At 38.9% G+C, this 24,458-nt stretch overlaps 3 protein-coding genes, 1 non-coding gene and 1 pseudogene across 7 annotated transcripts in view; 3 read left to right on the forward strand and 2 right to left on the reverse strand.

Annotated features, from left to right (window-relative positions):
• The first annotated feature begins 132 nt into the window (after window positions 1-132).
• On the forward strand, window positions 133-2,809 carry LOC116264897 (synaptonemal complex protein 1-like). Its single transcript, XM_031645350.2, has 2 exons — window positions 133-535; window positions 1,334-2,809. Exons 1-2 carry the CDS (start codon window positions 365-367, stop codon window positions 2,693-2,695), a joined length of 1,533 nt encoding a protein of 510 aa, XP_031501210.1. The 5' UTR covers window positions 133-364; the 3' UTR covers window positions 2,696-2,809.
• On the reverse strand, window positions 2,782-8,085 carry LOC116264898 (uncharacterized). The gene is made up of 4 exons (XM_031645351.2): window positions 7,868-8,085; window positions 6,472-6,542; window positions 5,586-5,675; window positions 2,782-3,156 (listed from the first exon to the last, which is right to left on the reverse strand). The coding sequence occupies exons 1-4, from the start codon at window positions 7,995-7,997 to the stop codon at window positions 3,133-3,135; spliced, it is 315 nt and encodes a 104-aa protein (XP_031501211.1). The 5' UTR covers window positions 7,998-8,085; the 3' UTR covers window positions 2,782-3,132.
• Window positions 8,086-8,601: 516 nt separating this feature from the next.
• On the forward strand, window positions 8,602-8,675 carry TRNAI-AAU (transfer RNA isoleucine (anticodon AAU)). Its single transcript has one exon. It is a non-coding gene; the product is annotated as a tRNA-Ile (tRNA).
• Window positions 8,676-9,041: 366 nt separating this feature from the next.
• LOC116264454 (chlorophyll a-b binding protein 13, chloroplastic-like) lies at window positions 9,042-10,673 on the forward strand (annotated as a pseudogene).
• Window positions 10,674-11,029: 356 nt separating this feature from the next.
• Window positions 11,030-24,458, reverse strand: part of LOC116264422 (B3 domain-containing transcription repressor VAL1-like) — a 28,940-nt gene continuing 15,511 nt past the window's right edge. For 3 of the 4 annotated variants that reach the window (XM_050080648.1, XM_050080647.1, XM_031644625.2), the window contains exons 9-12: window positions 19,828-20,217; window positions 17,930-17,979; window positions 12,789-12,853; window positions 11,030-12,151 (exon numbers count right to left, since the gene is read on the reverse strand). In XM_050080648.1, the coding sequence (XP_049936605.1) occupies window positions 11,352-12,151; window positions 12,789-12,853; window positions 17,930-17,979; window positions 19,828-20,217 (1,305 nt within the window). In that variant the 3' untranslated portion in view covers window positions 11,030-11,351. Of the gene's footprint in view, window positions 12,152-12,452; window positions 12,489-12,788; window positions 12,854-17,929; window positions 17,980-19,827; window positions 20,218-24,458 lie in introns of all 4 variants that reach the window. The other variant, XM_050080649.1, reaches the window with a different exon arrangement.

Raw genomic sequence — 24,458 nt, forward strand, 5'->3', positions numbered from 1 at the left:
AATTCTGCCGACCATCGGAATCCAATGAACGGAAGAAAAAGAAGAACTGGAATTTATTTTGTTTACTGTAGACTGGCGGTGTGTCTAATATTGAGATGGGTGCCACTCACGTGGCGGAGCGACCAAAAAATAGGGCGGGCTTGCAACCCCAGTCAATCGCCATGACCAAACGAAGAGAGAGAGAGAGAGAGAGAGGAGTGGGGACGCGCATTTCCAGAAAGAAGGCGTGAGTGATGATGCCCATGTTTACTCCTCGCGCCTTCTCGTCTCTCCCCAATTCCATTTTGAGAGCGAGATACTCAAAGTCTATACCCGCTTCCGAGGCAGGCTGCAGAGAGACAGGGAGAGAGGGAAGGAGGGGGCCATGGCTTCCCCTAGGGGCAGAGGGAGGCCATACGGAGTGATGCTGCTGCTGGCCTTCGCAGCGGCGGCTGTGGGAGTCATGGCGGTTCAGAAGCTCAGGGAGAGGCGAGTGTACACCATCCTCATCAATGAGAAGCACAGAGAGGTCATGGCTCTCAACATGAGATACCAGGTCTCTCTCTCTCTCTCTCTCTCTCTCTCTCTCTCTCTCTCTCTCTCTCTCTCTCTGTGTGTGTGTGTGTGGGGGGAAAGTGCCATCATGGTAGTTGACGAAATGGTGCATCACTCAACAGCAGAAGAGAAAAGACTCTCTCTCTATATATAAAAGGAGCTAAAGGGCCTCCATTGGTATTCACACAAAAACACTTGCATCAACGGACAGCAAAAGAGAAAAAGGATCTTCTACGGAGTTCTTTTTCTTTCACGCTCCACTTTTGGCATGTAAAAACTAAAAAGTTCCAAGTTTCGTGCTTCGAACCGATGAAGTCTCACGCCCCCCTGTTTTCTCCCCGCGCCCAGAAATGAGAATGAAACACTGTTGATCTACATGTTCCCGTGGAGTTTTGCCCCTGAAGAACCATGTGTTTCTCAATTTCCTTTTAGTCATTCATCACTTCTGGAGGGAGAAGGAGAGAAAGAGAGATAATAGCTTTTGCGTTGCTCTTCATCTAATGGAGGCTAAAACTTGATCTCTTCTGATGATAATGACAGAAGATCAGCGGAAACTAAATATTCTACCAGAAGAAAGCAAAAAAAAATAGTGATGGACATTTTGTGGTTTTCCGGATTGTTTTTTTTTTTTTCCTTCAGTAGGCTTTCAGATTTGTTTTCTTAAATTTAATCAGCGATTATTTTTACACGGAAGCTCCTCATATTCCTCCGATCAACAATGCCGGTTGTTTCTCACTTTTTGCTACAGTCGTTTGTATGGGTTCCTTGTATTGATTTCTAGTCTTTTGACTTCTGTCAGAGAGAAAAAGATTTGTCCAGCGAGCTGAAAGTGAAGATCGAGGACCTGAAAGCCAAAATCGTATCCCTTAGGAAACAGAAGTTTGAGCTGAAGAGCAAGCTTGTGGAAATGCAATCACTGACAACTTCTCTCCAAGAAAAGCATCGAGCCCTAGGTGCAGAGGTGGAGGAGAAGCAGAAACAGATAGAAAACCTCAGCAGGAGAAAAGGCCTCTCAAGGAAAATGTATATGCAACTGATAGCATTGAGAGAAATCTTAAAACACAAAGAAGATGAGATCCATGAACTCAAGCACCAGAATGCAAACATGCCATCAGAGCATTCTGCTGGCTCCAACGAAACTGCAAGTTTTCGGTCTAACGTTACAGCTATAAGGAGCGTATTGGACAGAGAAAATGGTACAGATAGGGTGCAAGGATCTGCTTCGAGAGGTCAACGGGATGAACACACACAAAATCCCCAGGATGGAGAACGCCCGAGACAAGGTGATCAAAGTAAAGGGATCAGCAGAGATAGTGTTAGCTCCACCAAAGGGCAGCCAGCCAATGTGGAAGCTGTGAACAAAGAACAAGGCAATGAAACTATTCAAGATGTCAATGCAGACAAACAAACTGAACATGCAAGAAGAGGCGCAGTCAAACGAGAAGTGAATGTAAATGCTGGTGACATGTTATCTCTTCATGAAACTTCACAGGCTGCTCATTTCATCCAAATGCCAGTCGATATAAGCAATGACACCGTTGATCCAAGAGCAAAGGTCCAGGATGGTGATGTCAAAGCGTTGGAGAAACGGCAAACTGAAAATGCTGAGACAAGTCAAGTTGAAACAAATGAAAATACTCGGAGCGGACGAGAAACGGTCACCCTCCTCGCCGGTACCGGACAACCACGGCAACCAAACATTTCCCAAGACACTGCCGGGGAAAGGCAAGCTGAACATAAAAGAGAACATATAGATCGTCCTGCAGAAGCCTTACCTGATGCTAATATCATCAGTGAGCTGCAGAACAGCATCAAAACCATTAAAGTGAACCAATCAGACGTTCAAGCTGCGGACGATCCGGAGAATATAAAGGATAGCAATGCCCAGCAGCATCAGCAGAAAGATAAGTCTGTTGACTCTAAGGGCCTAGAGAATGGTGGGGCTGCCCATGCATTCAGGCAACCAGAACATGTAGATGACTCCAACGGTGAGGTCCAAAAATCAAACCCAGAAACTGAAGTTACAAACGATGCTGAAGAAGATGATGATGGTGATGCGTTTGATGAAGCCTTAGATGACATACCAGAGGATGAAAGAAGAGACACAGAACCCGAGAACTATCAAGACGATAAAGGTGTCGACGAGGTTTCTGAAATGTAGTTGATAAATATACAATCTAGACGGTAGAAAAATAAGTCATGCTCCTTCTCAGCATTAGTTTTCCCCTTGTGTCTTAACCATGTTAATGAAATCAAACTAAGAACTTTTTCAACATGGGTTGATTATTCTCTCGCCATAGCTTCAGATTTACATTCATAGATGAAGTGGAAATGCGAAGAACTGAACAAGCAAGCAGGTCTGGAGTCACCGGATTCTGTTTCGGAGTTCAAAATTCGCAAAATGAAACAAGGTGAAAAAAGCAAGCACAAATTGTCACAGAAAAGCTCCAAACTTTGCAAAACTTGTCACAGAAAAGCTCCAAACTTTGCAAAACGGAAATGTTCCACAGCCAAAATGCTCTTCTCTAGATGCGTGCCAGGGCAGATCTTTATTTGCGAATGCTGAAGAAGGTAACCTCTCTGGTAGCTCCACGCAATTTAATGGGCTGCTTCAGCTACTTTCTGCAAAGACAATCAAAGAAACGAAGTTAAAAAGACCAAACATTGTAAACAATGAGATGAACCTCTAATTGTCTAAAATGAGACTCATCAAGTAAAAAATACATAAAATGGCTGTACACAAAATACAAAATTGTCCGACTAAAACATTTAAAGGTTATGCTTATAAGGTATAGCATTAAAGAGCATATTATTGAATTTATCCCAGATCCGTCTTGCGTCGCACATATCACAGAAAACTGATCATTAGTCACGTTTACCAGGTAAGCCAACCAGGTATAAAATGCCACTCCATTCTAGAGGATGTGTTTGGAGTCTATGGATATGGATGCAGCCTGCATGTACAGATAGAAGATATCGTAGATTTGTTTATTAAAGTTCGATAAACATGATAATGAATATGATAATGAATAAGTAGAAATCATAGGTTTGCATGTGCTAAAGAGCACTGAAATGAGAAGAAAAAGTGTGATAACATTGCCTTGACATGTTTCTTCAAATAAATTGGATGAAGTTGTCTAATTTTTTAAAGAAAAAAAGTGTGACTTTCTGCATTTTAAAAGTAAAGAATTACCACGTATACTCCATGAGGCATGAATACTTCACTTTTTTCAAACACAGAGGTACCCAAGAGCTCGACATCCTCCTTATGTTCACGCTTCCAGATATTGAAGACCTAAGCCTAGTTATAGAACCTCTCTCTCTCACACACAATTAAAATAAGAAAACTAAGGAACAGTTGGTATGGTAACAGCTGAAAATTTCTAAGATGATATGCATAGGGTGTGTCTGATGGAGGGAACATCACTCATGAAGTATATCTCTCACATGTTCCCCTTCAAACACAGAGAAGTCATCCACAGATCATTTCATCATAAGGGTGACTTTCTATGCTAAGAAAGTGGTGGAAAGAGTTAGAACCATGAAGAACTTCTCCAGGGTAAGGGGAACCGAGATTAATTCTCTAGGCCATCAAACACGCAGAGAGAGAGAGAGAAAGATTTCTGGCTGCATGTTCGTACATAAATTTATGGTAACGGAAAGCATCGCAAAAAGTCTCAGGTAGGTACTTGTAAACTTTTGCAATCTTCAAGCACATCCAAGGAACTTTCATGATGATCGAACAAAAAGGTTATGACTGTCAAATGTCATAGACAATGACGATTATTTTCCATGCATCAAAATGGTGCTTTTGTTTAAAAATTTTACATGTGAACAGTAAGATAGGCAAGATAATGTGATGTCATTCCTCGTAAAGGATCGTAATGCATGCAGACAACAAAGTACAAATTTGATCACAAAATTAGGGGTGAACATAAGCGAATGTTGACAAAGCTGTGGCAGACCAAGCTGCGCTCAACCCTCATAATGCTCAGCCCAAGCTTGAACCCAAGTCAAGCTGAGTATTGAGCCAAGCCGACTAGGAGCCAGACGTTCCCTTTTCCAATAAAGGGACCCAGGATGTGAAATGGAGACATAAGGTGTAAAAGCTACCATAAGAACTGATTGAATAAAGGTCACTTGTCAAGATTATGTAAAAGGATCTCATAGATGAAATTTTACGATTACACTGAGCTCACTCGAGCTTTAACAAGTTGAGTCCGTGTAACTTGAAGTAAACTCTCTAAATTGCTCATGTTAAGCTAACAGCTCAAACTCAACTCATCTAACAAATGATTTGAGTTTTGGCCGAGCTCATGCTACTTAATTAATTGTTCAGTCCTACACATAAGCACACATAAGATGGTGCAATGCAAGGAACTCAGATAATTCTTGCCGTTTCATCACTAAGAATGAAATACGCAGAAGGAACATATTACCCACTTTACAAATGATGCCACAAAGCTCTCTAGATAAAAATGACAAAGTCCAAGAAAGAGGACATGGCCAAACGAGCCAATTGGCAGGCCAATGTGATTTTTTGTCTAAAACACTTTCATTGTATAAAGATTGAAAACGACCATAACAGGTCAAAACTAGCCATATAGTGACTCACACCCTCTACGACCAAATTGGACATCACCTCGTTTGATGCATAGACTCTGAAGCATCATCTGTCAGATAAAAGCTTGCAGACTGCAGTCATACACGCACAGGCAAATATAAAACATGTAACACCCCAAATCCACTTCTTCTAGAAAGTGGCAAGTTTAATATGACCTAGGACCAAATGGCAAAAACGATGCTCAATATCTGCAGTGTCCGTCAACCAGGAGGTGAATATATCTACCAAATTATTCGCCATAATTCACCCACTAAAAGCAGCAAATGGTGACATTTAAAGGCACAAATATTGAACCCTTAACAGATACAGTTGGAACTATGTTTTGAGCTAATTCCTATTAAAATATCATAATCAAATTTTACACTTTTATATATGTCAAAATGATAGCACTTCATATAATAGGAAATGAAGCATTGAAAATAGATACCTCTTCCTTCTTGTCCTTTTTCCCACCAGAAAATGCCTTATAACCTCCATATATCAACAAACCCCATCCAGACAATGAGACAATCACAAACTGCACAGGCAAAAGCTCAAAGTTTACTATCCTAACGGCAAGATATACTTTCAGAAATCTTTGAAGCACAGGCTATATTACGGAATTAAGCAGAAAACAAGAGGAAAGGGTAGCCAAATAACTTGGTTTTAGAACTATTCTCACAATATATATTATTTTCAGGAACACTTTGAGGGAATTGTTGAGTTCAGAAAATGAATTCTCGTGCAAGGATCCATATGAAGATTGGGTTTAGACAAATACTCTGAAGCTAATAAAATTTCGTTCAAACAAACATACCATATTTTAAATTTTTAATCTTTGCAGCAATTTGATCAATTACGCTATATATTCAATGACACAATGTCTCCTCTTCTGTGCTGAAACCCATGGATTAAAACAGAACTTTTGCAAACTTTAGAATATTTAAAGCATTATCACATACATCATGTACGAGTACGGGTATAATATGGCAAAGTTGTATATCTCAAGAATATAAAATCTCAGATATTTTTAAAAAAATTTAAAACATTTAATAAATCCTGAAAATTATAAAAATTAATAAAAATACGAAAAAAACGCATATAATACACGTTTTTTCACATTTTTTTATTTTCCGACTTTTTTTAAAAAAAAAAGACACATCAAATTGCCGTTTTATACAGCTGACTTATTTTTCGGGTATTATACACGTTTTTTTTCAAATAATATGTGCTTTATGTGACAATAATTTAAAGATGATAGATCAATCAAGCACACTTATACCAACACCAATTTAGGTATAAGGGGAACAAATAGATCTTGAAACAACACTCACATGCTCCTCCTTCCACTTAGATGGACTCAATGGATCCTGCCAACAGTTGACCCTTGGTGGTCCATGATGGTCTGCAAACAATCAAACAAATTCAAGCCAATCCCAAAGGAAGAACATAATTAAAGTTTGCTTATTCCCTAGACATGATCCAGTAACTGCCATATATTAAAGAGAAACAGTAGTAACGTCTCTAGTGAAAGGAGGAAAGCAGTTGTGGTCTATCTTCCTAAGATCAAACTTTATATCGTCTAGATTAGCAAAGCAAACATAATATTGTAAGTTCAAATAAAAGGAGAATAATGAGAAAGTGTCCCCAGATGCTAAATTTGTAAGTTTAACAGGACCAGCATAATAAAAACCCTAAATCAGTCCTACAGTGTGCATAAATAACTAAAGAAACATGATTCCCCGGATTAGCCATCTTTGCTGCACTTCATCTACTGCACCCAAGAATGAATATCAGCTTTGGGTTAAATCAAGCCAGATATGTATAATCCTATACCCTCTATCCTACTCAATCGTTTTCCGCAACACTCAGATGTTTGCTAAAGAAACATAGCAATATACTGCGAAGAAGTTTGCTTCTTGTGGTTCCAAGACATTTATTTTCATTGCCGTTCTCCAGAAAAGTGATGCCTCATTTTTACCACCACAACGAAATCTCATTGCTTGGCTTTCGTGTGGTATCACAAATAGAAATGGAAGGAAGGAAACTGAACAGAATGAGCCCAAAAGAAGGGAGAGTAAGCTAGAAAATTCACATAGAAAACTCGCATTGCACATATAAAAATTGGCAGTCTAGAATTGAGATCAACTCCCCAGTTTGTCTGCATTCATGAACTCCGTAAAGAAGAGTTTCCCTTTTATCCTTTTTCATGTTTTCAACAATATTTATTTGAACCTGATCCACATTCCTCATCTACTTGATATCTAATCATGTGTGGCAAAAAACCAGATGTACCAAATCCCTGTTGGAAAAGCAACGATGACATGAATTGATCGCCAAAAAACAATGGCCTAGTGGACGGCCGATCGCGCCGTCCGATCGAAGAACCGCTTAAATAAAGAATAGGAAAAGAATGTAGTGGTATATCTACGCGTTGGTCCTTCAGATTACGAAAACGATGACTGAATGGAGTCAACCAAAAGGGGAGGAGGAAAAAAAATGCCTTATTGCTTTAATTTGCCCTTTGCGAATTTGGCATAAACTTGCGAGCTAAAATCACCACCAAACTTCTAAAAATAAGGAAAGGAAAATATAAATAGATCAGTCTACCCTAATTTTCAACAAATTAGAACTTAGAAGGAAGGGGGAAAAATGAAGAAGGCAGAAAATTCAAACCCTAATGACTACCATGAAGAGAGATACAAGGAGAAGGGGAGGAATGGATGATACCTCCACCACCGGCCATGCCACGCCGCTGGAGCAGCTTAGGGGCTTGAACCCCAGGCGCGGGCGATTGGGACAGCCTGAGGGCGTTGCCCAAAGAGGTGGCACGGCGCGCCGCCGCCCCCCAAGCAGCCATTCTCCGGGAACTTCGACGAGAGAGAGAGAGAGAGAGAAGCAGAGAGGTTGCTGGCGAAATGACTCCGACTGCTTAGGAAGAACACGAGTAAGAAACCCAACTTTGTATTTAACTAGGATTTTCAGTGCCGACGATTATTTTTCAAAGAGGGAAGAAAATCAACGCGTAAATTTTTAATAACGTTAACATGCATTTTTTTCCGAAGGACTTGGAGTCCTATGAAATTCATTTGCCTAATATAATGAAAGTTTATATTATCTGAACTACGTAATAAGGTCACGAACGCTATAAGTAAGATTAATTTGAGATTAACTGAGAAAAAAACATGTAGCTGATAAAAACTCGGTGATGTCATTTTCCAGAGAAAAAACACATAACTTTTCTTTTTTAAAATAAAAGTATATCACAGCTCAAGAATTTCCTCATATTTTAGGCGTTTTTCGGCAGTAATAATCGATGGAACAAATTTGGTTGCAACTTAAGACCTTCAAAGTCAAATAGAAACGCCAAAATGATATTCCAAATAATCTACAAAACTTGAAGCGCATAACTAAATTATCCAGCTGGGAAGAAAAGAAAAAAAAATTTCAGAGAGTCGTCGAATGGCCTATTAGCTCAGTTGGTTAGAGCGTCGTGCTAATAACGCGAAGGTCGCAGGTTCGAGACCTGCATGGGCCACAAATCTGGTTCTTTCCTTTTTTTCGCTTTTCTTTTGTACATTTCAATTTTAGTGCACTCCATTCATTTTCCGTTTCTTAGAGAACTGAGTTAGCTGCATTTATGTGCGACTTTGGTGGGACCAAGATGCTTAGCATTGAGATAAAAGCATACAAAGGTCACTGATAGACCAAATACTTTGAGGCACTCTCATTGGTGGAAATCTACATCCGTCGATCCCTGCCTGTGAAAAATAGTTCCCTGCCTCCTTGCCACTAGAGTTCCTCCAAAACTCACTCCGTCTTATAACTTGTTTCAGTAACTGCGATTCTCACAACAGCGCCTCTACTGAACTACAGAGGAAGATAGAGAAAGAAAGCGTAAAAAATGGCAGCCACCTTGCAGGCACCCTTGTCGACAACTCATTTGTAGGCAAAACAAGAAGCTCCAACTCCAACTCCCTAAGAGATGTTGTTTGCCTTGGGAATGGAAGATTCACCATCTTATAACTTGTTTCATTAACTGCGACTCTCACAACAGCACCGCTACTGAACTACAGAGGAAGAAAGAGAAAAAAAGCATAAAAAATGGCAGCCACCTTGACTTCTGCCAAATCTGCAGGCCCCTTGTCGACAACCCATTTCTAGGCAAAACAAGAAGCTCCAACTCCAACTCCCTAAGAGACGTTGCGTTGTTTGCTGTGGGAATGGAAGATTCACTATGGTCTCTCTCTCTCTCTCTTGTATGTTGAATTTTCTACGTTCGCTAAGAGCATATTTTTCCCTTCGTATGATGATAGGGAAATAAGTTGTGGTATGGCCCAAACAGGGTGAAGTACCTGGGTCCCTTCTCAGCACAGACGCCATCTTACCTGACTGGAGAGTTCCGTGGGGACTATGGATGGGACACAGTAGGATTGTCAGCAGACCCAGAAGCCTTTGCCAGGAACAGTGGAGGTAACAAATTTGATACCATAATGGCCTACTGTGTTGATTCTTCCATCAGAAGCATCCATTCTGGTTTCTAACGTTTGGATTACAGGAAATTAATAGAATTGGAAACCAATTTAGGAACTCCAAAAACTTAACATCTGTTAACTGGGATTAAGTCTGGATCAGGAGTCACAATCCTCCAATTTCTTATTCTGTTATGCTTTTGGCCATGAAAAAACATCCTATTATTACAGACATGAAGAAAGACATGAAATGCTATAGAAATTAATTCATGATCTTTGTGAATCCAAACAGATTTGCTGTTGGTATCTGTTAGGATCAGATAAATTTTCTTCACTGCAACTTGCACAAACTAAATTGACAAACTAGAAGTCCCCATGACAGTTATTATGTATTAGTGCCTCTCAGCAAAAAAATTCTTACTCTGCTACTACTTGAAGTATCATGATGAAATGTTGGAATATTCTGCCCAATGCCCATGTAATGTGAGAGTTCCTATTTAATGTTGTGATGGTTTTGGGACAGGTAATCCATGGTAGATGGGCAATGCTTGGTGCATTGGGATGGATGACACCTGAGGTCCTGGAGAAGTGGGTAAGAGTTGACTTCAAGGAGCAGGTCTGGTTGAAGGCAGGAGCCCAGATCTTCACTAAGGGTGGGCTTGACTACTTGGGCAACCCCAACTTAGTCCATGCACAGAGCATCCTACCTGTGCTTGCCTTCCAAGTCGTCCTCATGGGGTTTTTCGAGGGATACCGCATCCATGGCCTTCCTGCTGTGGGAGAAGGCAACACCCTGTACCCAGGTGGACAGTACTTCGACGGTTCGACCCGCTCGGGCTCAGTACTTCAACCTGCTCGGGCTCACCGATGAGCTGGTCACCTTTGCCAAGCTCAAAGTAAAGGAGATCAAGAGTGGGAGATTTGCCATGTTCTCCATGTTTGGCTTCTTTGTTCAGGCCATTGTTACCGGCAAAGGCCCAGTTGAGAATCTCTTGGACCACCCTGACAACCCAGTTCCCAACGATGCTTAGGTCTATGCCACTAAATTTGTCCCTGGGTCTTAACTCCTAACCTTATCTAATCTTCAATGTCCATCGGCCAAGGATGTAAACTTGTTCATAGTTTGTCAATGGAATTACTTGAGACTTTTTGAGTGGTTTTTCCTCTGCCATGTGATTCTTCAAATTTCTCATGTTCCACCTCAAGAAGCATACCATAGCTGATCAGACTGGTGACCAGTAAGAATCCGATTATCAGTTTGTTTCACAAGTGCTACTCACCTGGACTGCAAAACCAAATGAAGACCGATACCCTAGTTGGCTTCTTAACTTCCTCAGGCAAATTTTGTAAAATTCAAAGAGAGAGAGAGAGAGAGAGAGAGAGAGAGAGAGAGAGAGAACAGTGCTGCACTGAGAGAAGATTGACTATGTTTCATTGAACTTATCTGTAGCAAAAATTTATCAAGAGAAAAACTCTACAGAAAGAAAAGAAAAATACAAACTAAGCTTACAATTTAGATTTCTCCTTTCCTACATTGAGGTCATACAACTTTCTACAACATTACATACTCTGACGGCTCGGTACAAATCACTGATTCTTCCACTTTGTGATGCGAACATGCGTAAGTTGTTTTGTTAGATATATGAAGAATGAAGTTTTAATTACCGTGGTATGGAACATTTACAATTTCCATGACGATTATATAAGAGAAGGCATGCCAGCAGATTACATGTGTACATTTATCAGGCAGCGGTGGTTGCTTGTATCGGTCCTGGTTTGGACAAATTGGTCATTCCTGACACACCAGCATCAGCCCCCTGCCAGTCAGGCTCGTGACCATCACTCGCCGCCTCCTTTGACGGATCATCAACTGGGTCTGCAGCATGAGCTTCTATCTGTTGCTCATGGTCGGCAGAAGAACATGAGATCCCCGTCCACACGTACTCATTGAATGGTTTACAAGTGCTGACTAAATCTGAATTTGGAAAGAAATCCTCTTCGCGCTCAGGCTGACAGTTTAAATCTATCTGACCCTTCCCTATGCCACCAATCTCTTCTTTATTATAAGCTGAGCAGGACAAAGGCCCTTCATTATTCTCTGAATCTCTTGATGAATCTGAACTCTTCTTAATTGGTTTGTTGCCTTGTTTCTCAGACTCAACCATTTTCCCGTCACTAGCTTCAATCTTCTCCTCTGATTTCTCTGGCGAGGATTGGTGGTTTTCCTCATCATTTTCTGCTTCCTTCTCAGACTGCAGTTTCTTTCTCCGTAACATGAGGGTATGAAACCGACGCTTGACCATCAAACAGACATTGCACGTGCAATTAGGCTCATGCTTAGGACCTTGTCCACTTGGAGGCTGGATACAGACAATGCAGGAGCAACCAGGCCGATGACGTGGATGCTTTGTGGTGGTTGAATTGGCTGGAGGATGTTGCTCTTGCTCCTTTTCATCAAGAATGGCTAAGTCAGCTAGCGTATCAAGCTTGCTGAGACATTTACTACTTCTCATCCTTTTTGCTGCTCGAGCTTGTTTACGTGCTAGAGAAGAAAGAGATAAACCAATTATAGCAATATCATCACAAATGAGTGGTATGTATAAGCATGTAAAATTGTAAACACGTTCCCAACAATCATTCAGAATCAGTCACTTGATCTCTTCTAGCAGATTTTCAACTTAGCATTCAGAAAGAGGTAAACAACACCTGATTATGAGATTTCAACAATGCACCCGTTATTCTCCTAGATAAATCTTCTGGTTCAGCCCCCCATTATATGTGAGAAATGGTTTGTTCATCAAAAAAGATGCACAAGAGAAGACTTGTTCAAATGCTAAAACTACCTTATGATACTGATCTCCACATCCGCCCCCTTTCCCCTGCCACCCACAAACCAAAAAGAAAAGGGAAAAACACGTCCTACTTTAGAAGTACAAAAGCATAGGTCAAGCAACTATTCACGAAAACATTTTAGCACGAAAAATGTCAAAATCAATGTCTCTACATCCAACCAAGCAGAGATATTCTGAAAGATAGAGTTATATGATTACAGAAGACTTCAAGAAGTATTCAATAATAAGAACGTCCACTAAAACATTGTAGCAGGAAACATGTTAAAGTAATGCCTACATCCAACCGAGAAGAGATAATTTCAGAAAGACAGAGAAATATGATCTTACCGGACTTTGCAGGATGACCCTGTAGTTGTTCTGCAGAAATTTCCCGAGCTGATGAACATGATGATCTGCAAAGAGAAAAAAATAAGTATAATGGCGTTATTTGTTTGTATTAGTCGAATCGGGAGATCCCAGCAGTCCACTGGCTCCATGTCCTCAAATTCTGCCTCATGCATGTTGCATCGGTCACAAACTTAGGCAAGTCAACTCGTGCCTCGCCTATGTTGATGCAGATCAGCCCTTAACCAGGGAAAAAGAAAAAGATCGACTCAGTAGGACCAAACTGCCCGATTTAACGAAGAATCAGTATAGCCAATGGGCTTCGATTATTCACTTGGCCAATTCAGTCAATTAACTATTTTCTCGTTAATGTACATTTATAAATTGTTTACAAATTTTATATATGTATAACTGCATTTTATAACATGTAGCAGCATATGCATGGGTGCTCACAGATATACACGTCTGTGTGTGTGTACATGTGTTCATAGGACTTGTGAAACACGTGCACTAAATAAATGAGGATTACGTGAGTATGAGTTGTTCCATCAACTTAAATTGTAAAGATGTGCCGTATAAGCTATTTTTTTGAAAGTGTCAATGACAGGTTAGTATTTTGAGTTTGAATAAGCAATATTACACATGAAACTTTGTAAACAATTAATCAAGCTGATCGGAGAACATACAATCAGTGCACGTAGTCTTATATTTACTTAGACCACATATTTCATGAATCTCCTAAGTTCCAACAATTCTCGTTAAATATGCATTGTACGCGTCTAATAGAAGAGAACTGATTTCCTTATATTTTGTTATACTATTTACAGATACTCTTATATGTATATATATACACACACACACACACACACAAACATGCGCACATAAATTACAGGTATTATATATATAAATTACAGGATATATGTATATATACATATAGAGAGAGAGAGAGACGCAAACATGCACACATAAATTACAGCTATTATTAACAATATATACAATTTAAAAGCACCTTTTTGTTCATCTTAAATAAGGTAATAGAAAGTTTATGTTCACCATTATTTTTATTAAATTAAATAAAAAAATTAACCATCCCAAGTTGCTGTGATGACTTTGGCCGAGGCAATAACAAGTCTGCTTACAGCCAGCTATGCTTTATGGTATTGTAATTGTACCAACATCGTAAGACAGAGACCTCCAACACCTACTCAACTATTTCTGAACTTTTCGCTTCTGTTGTGACCTATTGCCTCGCATAACCATGAGACAGACATATTCAAAGCTGCAACCAAAAGAGGAATTAAGAATTAAGTCATACTACAATGTCGGCACTTTGGGAGTCGTTTGGCAGCAGGGACACTATGTGTGTCTTATGAATCTGCCCCAAAGATTGGGGCAAATTCATGACACTAGTTTTAGTGTTTCATGAATCTTGCTCCAATCTTTGGGGCAGATTCATGGGACACACATATAGTGTCTGCTTCCAAATGACTCCCGTATTTATATTAAAGTAAAATAACATAAAGCTTTCATATAACAGTGACTAAGCAGACATCGCAATAGCAAAACCAGTCTGGTCTCTAGAACACAACTGACCTGGTATATGCTGCACACTTTTTGCAATATGTACTCCAACAAGGCAGCTTGATCTTCAATTTTCCTTCATATCATTCACGTATTCAATTAATAGTCACTTTTCCATGTTTTGGCATTTTTTAATTTGGATATTTCAACACTCAAATACCTATTATATGTTAGGATGTATGTATCCCAAATGTATACATATATATATATATATATATTTATATATATCACATATATTAGTCATCTAATATATGCTTTATATGTATATATATATTTTATATCTTTTGGGTACTTAGGACACTTATGTAATTTTTACTTTCTTTATGTATCTTTTCTTTTAGTTTATTTTCTGTTTTTCCCCTTTTATCCCTCTCCTTTTTCTGTTTTACCTAGAGGGAGACTAGTCCCAACGGCTACATTTCTAGCCGTTGGGACTGCCTCCTCCTCCTTCTCTTTGGCCCTCTCCTCTATAAAGAGCGCAGCTTCTCTATTGTTTCATATGGCTTTTTAGCCTACTTTATGTATCTCTTATTGTGATTAATTCAAGTTCTTCTTCACCTCTTGTTTGAGGGCTTGTGAGTTTGACTTGTTGGTGGAAGCTTCAAGGCTGATTTACTTGAAGTATTTGTCTCTTTGGGCCTGATTTACATTATACACTTCACAAGTTTCTCAATACTCAAGTACCTACTGTACACTTCACGAAGCTTTTCCTAAGGTGCCTTTCTTGCTTATTCCTACACCATTAGCAGCTCTCACAAGTCGCAAGAACCTCACACAACAGCATATATATAAGAACTATACTACAAATATTTTGTCTTGGCAAGTCCAACTGTGATAAGCAGGATCCAAACATACTTGCATTACAGTCCTTGTCTTTATTCTAATTAACCAAACCTGCCTGTTTCACTGATTAGATTTATCCAGACACACCACCAGATCTAAGCATTCAACAAACCAGGTAATTTTGGCATTTCTATGACTGTGGAAGAAAGTCACCTGGGAACAGGCTAGGATGAGAACAATGAGGTCAAGTACAAGATAGGTATTTAGCCATCGAAGACAATAAAATGGGTGAAACAGAAGCAAAAACTAGAGTATAAGAACAGAAGAGGAGTAGGCATCATTTCCTCTTTTATGATGGCAACAACTGAGTAGTAGATAAAACATACTGCTTGATCCATGTCTCTTCCTCCCGCGCCTACTGCCGCTGGGCCATGTTAGAGGGGGATTTCCTTTTCATAAAGCAGTAAAGAAACAAGGCATCATTTTCCTCTCTATGCAGAACTTCCAGATTGGAAAAGCACTCAGAAGGGTCTCTACCTTCATCCTCCATTTTGTGGGCAGAAATGGCCCATTACATTCAGGACTTTGCAGAAGGATAGAAAGACAACAGAAAGTTGCAGAGAAAGTTTATCTCAGGAGCCTTGACAACAAACCTCAATATGATGAGTAATACTGGTAACATTGTTGCAATGTTAACTTCTGAACAGAACAAGAATAGTGAGAAATGGTACGCGCCATATATCGAGTTTGAGAAATCATGAGAACTTGACAAAAAAAAGTGAGAAAATGGAATTACATGGGAATAGGTGCTGACATTAGCATTAATGTTCACATCTGTCCTTGTGTAAGATTTCAAATTTTTGGATTCACCTTGGTCATATAACTTCCTCAGTCTTCATGGAAACAGGTTAGGATGTATTTGACAAACAAAAGGCTTCCAGGCAGGACCACAGCACTAAGCAAAAAGGAGAAGAAGCAATTTTTAGAATAGGAAAATAAACAGGTTCAAGGACGGGAAAAAAAAGGGATCCAAAAACCAAATCTCTCTGAGACTTACTAAACGAAATGTTTGTTCTAACATAAAAAAGGAACAAATCCTCCTCTGAACCCTTGAACCACAAGGTGGAATCAGGAGTAAAGAAAGACAGACCATACAATGAGCACCAGCAAAACCACATTTCTCACAATCATTTATGTTTGGAGCCATAACAAAGTGGGGATGGAACGAAGTGAATATGGAAGGCAGAATAAGAATGGATTTGGGAATGACATCCTCTTCACGAGGTAGTTGAAATTTGAATAGCCCCTCTCCACGCTCATGACCACTCTCATCCACAATCTTAACTTCCAAATCCATGCCCCCGTACAGATAGTGAAATGAATGAGGTGTCTACAAATCACTAAATGCTCATAAAAACCTCATTATCCTCATTCCCCTCCCACGGACATGAGCCTGATTTTCAGTCCTAGGAAGTCCCAATTCCCACATCACCATATCCTTCAAATTTGAAAGTTTCATTTATTTATGTTAATTTACTAGTATTTTCCATATCTAGCATCACCTCTTAATGGTTCTCCATCTAACTTCCTATTGCTCTCTTGTCTTGAATCATCCAAAATCCTAAGATGACCTCCCAGGAGCCTGATTCCCATTTTCCATTCTTACATTATTCGGAGACCCAAGACGAGGTAGCTCCATTATCTCACTATTTATACACTAATCTAAGATTGTGAGGTAAACTTGCAGTCGATAGGAAAGAATAGAGAACCAGAAATCATAAATCGGAATTCGGAACCCATAAATTTGGGGTAAGACTTGACAACGAAGATAAACATCATCAACATTTAGACTCTATGACATGAGAATTACATATATGATAGAGAGTTACAAACTACATCTCTAAACATATGAGACTTTCACACATGGCAACAGGATGCATTATTGATGGCCAAAGCACTAACTGAATCACAGCACTGTTGCTCACATTTTTTCTTAATCGGACGTGCTTGTACACAGCGCAGCAGAATAAGAAGCAAACAAAACTTAGAACTCTCATGATGGCACAATAGGACAACAAAAGTGTTACAATTTCATTTTTTCTTCCCAACAATCTTATCTAATCTAACATATTTTGAAAAGAATTAACTGCAAAAGTGTATATTTGCAATAATCAGTTCAAGACTATGTGTCTAAATTGGTGCAGCATGCCCCCTCATCTACCACAGCTAGGTTTAGTAAAGCCTGTGACTCTGCACTTCAATTTAGTTTTGGTCATGAAATAGTAGTGCAATGATTTTGAGTTTGATGACAGTTACTCCACCAGAGCCAACTAAAGATATGATAATACAACTCAGTTACGTCATTCAAAAATTTGCAATAAACACCAACTTTGTATTATAAATTATAATGCATTTTAGATTTACAACTTCAACATTTAGTAGACAAGATTTATAATAATTCAATATGCAATTAAGAAGTAGCATAAAACACAATTAGCATTCCAAAGCCAACCACCACACTTTCTCTTATTTTGAACTAGTAACCTGTGGCAAAATTAAGATTGTATTTTTTGATGAATAGAAAGGAAAAGCAACATCCACCGGGATGTTGCTCTTCAGCTAGGGAAGAAAACAATACGCACCCCCATCACATATTCTTCTAAATACAACAGCAAACAACATTTGGCTGCTAATATTCAAGTATAATGCCTTTTAGGTATGGCTGGAAATTCATATTTCAAATGGAGTCTACATTGTGGTACCCGAAAAGTAGTAATTACCCCAACTCTTTGGCAGCAAATATAGGTCGATTTCCAAAAACTGGAGGTTCCTGCAAAAGGTTACCACATTAGCAGTCTGTAGAAGCATGCATGAAAACCTTAAAGAGAAAAGTTTTAGAAGAACTGCTAAAAAATTAGAGAACAAAGACAGAGATTTACAAAACACGCTTCTCCTAAAACACAGGGCAATACAATTTGTTTCCCAGTTTTTCTTATTACAGGACAATAAATATAATCAAATGTAACCACAAGAAAAAGGACAATATCCTAAAGATTAGGATATATAAATGAGAAAGGATGACAAGTATTAAAGGAAATTAAAGATGAACTCCTACCTATAGCATAAACTTACAAAAAGATAAGCACAATATGCATTAGAAACAGTTTTATACTAGAAAATATTCCTTCCTTGATGAAAATATTTATGAAATAACGTACTCCTTCCTTGACATAACTGGAGCAATGACAACGGAAAACAACATTCTCACCATGAACAATAATAACAACAGCAAAAGTACCCTCATTACCTAATTACAAATTTAGCAAAAAGAATACTGTACATAACAGAAGCTTATTTTCTTTGTTCATCATGTTTCTGAAATCTACCCCATGCTAAATTTTTCTGCATGAATGCAGGGTCCCTGCCTACCTCTTTCCTAGTGGCAACCAGTTCCATGATCCATCAAATGAAGCCAGAAAAACTTCATCAATGTTTTCCAAAGGCACTTTTTTGTCTTTTGTTAATTGGCCATTTTGAAGACGGTCTTTTCTTCTACTTCATCAGACAATAACAAGGCAAATGTAAACTATGTAGCCAATGCATCTAGGCACAATTAAAGTATGTTCTACATTGTCAAATATGCCGATGTGCATTTAAGCTTCTAGGCTATGCTGATCATCTGGGACGGCTGTTCCAATGTAACCACCTGAAAATGCCTAAGCACTTGGTTACACTCACCTAGGCAAGCAAGATCCTAGGCTTCCTTTTCTCTCAACAGCCTACATCATTCTTCTTCTTCTTCTCTCTTTTTCCTCTTTTTTTTTTTTTGTTTCTTATTTTATTATTCTTTAATTTTTCTATTTTTAACATCTCAAACAACAATCTTCTTTCCCTCTGTTCTGGCGTCGATTTTATTTTTCTCCATTGTCTTTATTGCATGTGTTTTACATCAGAAGTCTCTATGTGTGCACTTTTAATTATAGTTACAGTTACAGTTCATACATACTAATTTATACTTTGAATGATTGTACGTTGTTTTAGGTTTTCAACTGCTTTCCACAAAATTATTGATCTTCATACAACTTTTTTTTCAAATAGAAGACCGTTTTACAAACATGGAGGATGTGATTATGCTAGGGACTTGAAGTCTCTCCATTTTTCTTTTAACTAGATTCATACCTTTAGATTTTAGTTTGGGGATCTAGACTTTACCAATGAAAATTAGAGATTTAACAGTTTGGGTTTAGGAAATTGGAAGATTCTGCATACTCTACAACATTAAGAAGCATTGATATAACTCTCTTTCTGTTATCTTTTAAGGCTTTAAACTTTAATTTTGTAACTTGATAGTTATGGAATTTTCATTGAGACTCCAGTTGCTTTGTTAAGTTTAACAACTAGATGTTGCCTTTTTGGTGGACTGCTTAATGTGCCTAGTCCTAGCAAGGCTCTAGGCTCAACTCAGCTGCATCCAGCACTTCGAACAACAATAAAAACTGACACTCCCAAAAAAAGAAAAGAAGAATTAAGGTTTCCAGTCTCTTCACTCGTGGCATACTTTATACTTTATAGGACTAACAGATCTCAGAGGAAGCAGATAAAGAAAAGGCTTCTGATGAAATATACTATGACTCAAAAAATCGATTCTAGAGGAGGTAAGAAAAGCTTCATGACAGACCTCATACTCCTCAAATTCATGCCCCTCAATAACTACAATAGTGGGAGAATGGTTGGGAGGTGGTTGTAGCAGTTTTTGTGCTTCCTCCCATGTTGGTTTCATCTTTGCAGCACTCTTGTCATCAACAGAAAGCCGTTTCCTTTTGGAACCACAGGTTCCTTTTTTTCTTTTATCAAGCGAAAAAGCTGCTGAACCTGAAGAAGCTTTTTGCTTGCTTGTTTTATCCAAATAAGAGACAACGCTAATTGGTCCAATCTGGCCACGTGATGAATCACCGGTTGAATCAAATGCTACTTTTGCAGAATAAGCAGGAAGTGCAGTCACAACTTCATTGCATGCTCCAATCCTGTTAGGAACTTCACCATTCTGGTTCTCCAGTGAGCGCCCATCCTATGAAAAACAAAACAACATTTCAAGCTTAGAGAATCCTAGTAAAAGCATCTGAAAACCATCATCGTGGTCATAACCAAGTACTGGATGCTAAAATACACAAATCCAACTCAGAGAGGGGGATTGCTCTATATCTATGTGCTTACATAACCGCCACATTCATACAGATGAACCAGTTTCCTAGGTCGGCTCAAGAGTTCATTCACAGGAATTACCTAAAAATCAAGTTGCAAAAGAAAAAGACCTCTCAGCAAACAAGTTGCCAATTTGCGGAGGGTGCATAGTACATAAATTAACAAACAAAAAGTTTGCATCTGACCAACAAATATACTCAGCATGTTCCTAGGATATGCGGAAAAAAGGATCAATTGCATGTCCCTACAGCGGGCTTTGAGCCCCTTACCTAAATACTTACATGAAAGGCAAAGAAATGGCTACATGCCTTGCCAGCTTTGACATCGTATTAGCAAACTAGAAGTCAGATTGATAGTTTTTGTGGCTCTCAGCAGAGAAACCCATTACAAAATTCTATCCTTTCAATCATAATGATTCACATCCAAATTCAAAAGGACTTTCAGTTTTCATCAATTTTCATTTCTCCTGTTCTCTCACTATATATATATATATATATATATATATATATATATATATATATATATAGTGATTTATGTAGGATGAAAATGATAGTCTCTATATTTTCCCTCAATTTTGCCATTATTTTTCTCTGTAGGGCTGACTTAAATTTTTTTATGACTAACTCTCTTCCCCCACGCACACACACATATGATGTGATTTTATATAATATGTAAGTGCTATTGTCTATATCTTTTTTGTTAGTTTTTGTTGAGAAAAAGTTATGTTTTGAGGTTTTCTGCATTGTTGAAACTTTTGTTAGGTAGTTCTTTGAATTTTTTAATACTTATTGGACTCTTTATGTAAAGGGTTAAACATAACCCTAATTAGTTCTTTTTATTATATTAGAACGGTGGGCGCCGTAAGGAATTAACGAGCTCTCTTCTCTCTCTCCTGTCTTCTCTCTCATTCTCTCTTCTTTACCTTCTCTCAACAGTTCTATCCTCTACGTCTTCATTCTTGTGGATTCGACGTTGAAGTTCAATATGGTATCAGAGCGGATAGTCTTGGGATCCTGTTGACGTCGTTCTAAACCAGCAAGCTCCCTCGTTATCCTCCTTCTTCATCAACGTCAGGGTGTTGTCTCTCTCTCTCAACTGAAAACAAAAGGTATTTCTCAACCTGTCGAGGGTTAGGGTTTTGATCATAAACATGTAAATGTGATCAAAAACCCTAACCCATGTTGATTACAGTCGGTGGTAAAGTTTCTAGCGTGTGTAGACAGCAGTTGATCGCTCGAAGATAAATATATATAAATTATTTTCTGCTGCAACTATACTATTGGTGTGAAATTGTTGTGGTGTTGCAAGTCAAAAATCTTCCTTATGTATTGTTGTTGTCGACAGATTTAGTATGTTACCTTTGCTGCCTCTGGATACTTGTCGCGGAGTTCCAAAGTGTGTTTTGATGTTGCAGAAATAGGGTGCTGCAAATCAGAAATCTTCTTTGTGTTTTGTTGCTGTCGTAGTGGAATTTTGCTATAGTGGAGGTGCAGAAACAACGACAGAATTAATATTAATTTTCAGTCATGAAGTAGCAGTGGGTATTCTTATTTGAGGCAAGTTAACTTCACGACATTTTTAAGATAAATTGAAGTCTGCCGTGAACATCCATATTTGTTTATCTTCAAGGGCTTGTCATGGCTGTAAATCTACAACATGAACCTGGAAATCAGCCAGAGGCTGGGGGTAGAGTACAAAGCATTCTCAAATCCTTTTTCTTTTGGATCTACTATCAAACTCGATGGATCTAATTATGATGTTTGGGCTAGAACTTTCATGTTCTCAGTCGTTGGACATGGAAAGAAATATATATTAGAAGAAGATCAACCAACAGAAAAAGTTGGCAAGTACGCACAGTGGGAGGAAGAAAACAGTATAATTAGTGTGTGGCCTATGAATAGCACTCAACCTCATATTGCCGCTGGTCTCTGCTATTATAACACAGCTAAAGATATGTGGAATTCACTCCGGCAGACATACTATCAAGACAAGAACATCACCAAAATTCTTCAAGTTCAGCAAGAACTATTACAACTGCAGCAATGTGACATGGATTTAACTGAATACTTTACCAAAGTGAAGTTTACTTATGAAAAGATGAACTCTTTAAAACCTCCTTGCAAGCACTGTCTCAAGTCTCACATGGAGCAAATGATAGTTGTTAAATTTCTTGCTGGACTATCATCAGATTATTCTGCAGCTAAGGCCCAAATGCTTACAGGGTCTGATTTTCCTGATCTTGAGGAGGCCTTAAACAGGCTAAATAGACTGGCGGTTACCCTTTCTCCCTCTACAAATAATTCACAGCCATCTACACTTGCCTCATTTGGAGGAGGACGGAGTGTACAATACCCTTCTCGTGGTAGAGGAAGAGGTCGTGGACTAGGAGGGCGTGGGAGACTCCAATGCACGTATTGCGGTCGTCTTGGTCACTTAGAGGATAGGTGCTGGAACAAAGTGGGTAAACCAAACAAATCTTCGTCCACGACTATGACATCCTTCCCCATACCAGCTTCAAACTCACAGTCTATCAATATAGTTCCCAAGGTGAATCTCACTGCTGCTTCGGTAGATGCCACTTCTCTCAAGTTAACTCCGCTGAACTTGAACTAATTATGGAGCATCGATCAAATGTTGCACCTTCCACCCCATCTGTTTCTACTGCTATCACAGATTCAACATTTTCTACAGGTAGAACTCCCTCTAATGGTTGTTGGATAATTGACTCTGGAGCGTCTAGACATTTTTGTGGAGATGTCAGTATTTCAAACTTGCAGAAATTTTATCCCTCTCAGTATGTTCAATTAGTTGATGGAAGACTATCACCGGTTGAAGGACATGGAGATGTCCGCCTATCTCCATCTTTACATGTTCATGAAGTGCTATATACTCCTGAATTCCCAAAGAACTTGTTATCTGTAAGAAAAATTACTAAAGAGATGAATTGTCGAGTTATTTTTTACCCTGGCACTTGTGTATTTTAGGACTTATCGACTGGGAGGAAGATTGGTGGAGGCCATGAGAGAAATGGAATCTACTTCTTGGATACATTCGTTAAAGAGGCGTCTCTTTTGGTTGATTCACCTTCAAGTGAATCGGCATCTCAGACTTGATCATCTATCCTTTCATAAACTTCGGCAGTTATGTCCTCAGATTTCTTCTTCAACCTTCATCGAGTGTGAAGCTTGTCAATTAGGCAAGCATAGTCGTACATCTTTTCCTTCGAGCCAAAGTCAGTCTAGCCAAAATATATTTGATTTAGTTCTTGTTGATGTATGGGGACCTAGTCGGGTTCTGAGTCGGTTGTCGTCCTGTTATTATCTATCCATTGTTGATGAATTTTCTTGAGTCTCTTGAATGTTTTTGATGAAAGACAGATTTGAAGTTTCTTGTATCTTGAAATCTTTCATCTTGGAAATAAAAACTCAATTTAATACTTGTGTCAAGGTTGTTCGCACTGACAATGCTTTCAAGTTTAAATCTACTTCCCTACTTGAATTCTACAAATCTCATGGTATTGTGCCACAATTTACATGCCCTCACACATCTCAACAAAATGGTGTAGTTGAAAGAAAACGCCGACATTTTTTGGAGGTAGCCCGCACTATAATGATTCATTCTCATATGCCTGCCAAATTTTGGGGAGATGCAATCTTAACTGCATGTTACCTAATAAATAGAATGTCATCCCCTTCAATAGCCAACAAGATACCAATTCAAATCTTTTACCCAAATAAGGCTTTGTTCTCTTTACCTCCACGGGTATTTGGATGCACATGCTTTGTACATCGACTTGGACCTAATCGAGATAAACTTGCAGCACAAGCAACTAAGTGTGTCTTTGTGGGATACTCTCGAAATCAAAAAGGGTATCGATGCTTAGATCCTATATCCAATCGAGAGTTTGTCAGTGCTGATGTAACCTTCCACGAGTCTTCTCTGTTCTTTGCTGCAAGCTCTTCACATTCTCAGTCTGAGATGCCCTCCTCTGTTCCACTTCCAATTCCTCCTATTCCACTTGAGTCCATTCCGTTTATTTCACCTTCCTACTTGTCCCAATTCCTCCATTCCACGATTTAAAGACTCTCCTCTTATATATTCAAGAAG

Source organism: Nymphaea colorata, chromosome 11 (assembly GCF_008831285.2).
Source record: "Nymphaea colorata isolate Beijing-Zhang1983 chromosome 11, ASM883128v2, whole genome shotgun sequence".
Taxonomy (NCBI): Eukaryota; Viridiplantae; Streptophyta; class Magnoliopsida; order Nymphaeales; family Nymphaeaceae; genus Nymphaea; species Nymphaea colorata.

What these genes read in the sequence shown, in the direction of transcription:
- LOC116264897 (XM_031645350.2), top strand. Translation starts at nt 365, where the DNA reads ATGGCTTCCCCTAGGGGCAGAGGGAGGCCATACGGAGTGATGCTGCTG. An exon ending in CTCTCAACATGAGATACCAG is followed by an intron (nt 536 to 1,333) that starts GTCTCTCTCTCT and finishes GACTTCTGTCAG; the next exon opens with AGAGAAAAAGATTTGTCCAG.
- LOC116264898 (XM_031645351.2), bottom strand. Translation starts at nt 7,997, where the DNA reads ATGGCTGCTTGGGGGGCGGCGGCGCGCCGTGCCACCTCTTTGGGCAAC. An exon ending in TGGCATGGCCGGTGGTGGAG is followed by an intron (nt 6,543 to 7,867) that starts GTATCATCCATT and finishes GATTGTTTGCAG; the next exon opens with ACCATCATGGACCACCAAGG. An exon ending in CTAAGTGGAAGGAGGAGCAT is followed by an intron (nt 5,676 to 6,471) that starts GTGAGTGTTGTT and finishes TTGCCTGTGCAG; the next exon opens with TTTGTGATTGTCTCATTGTC.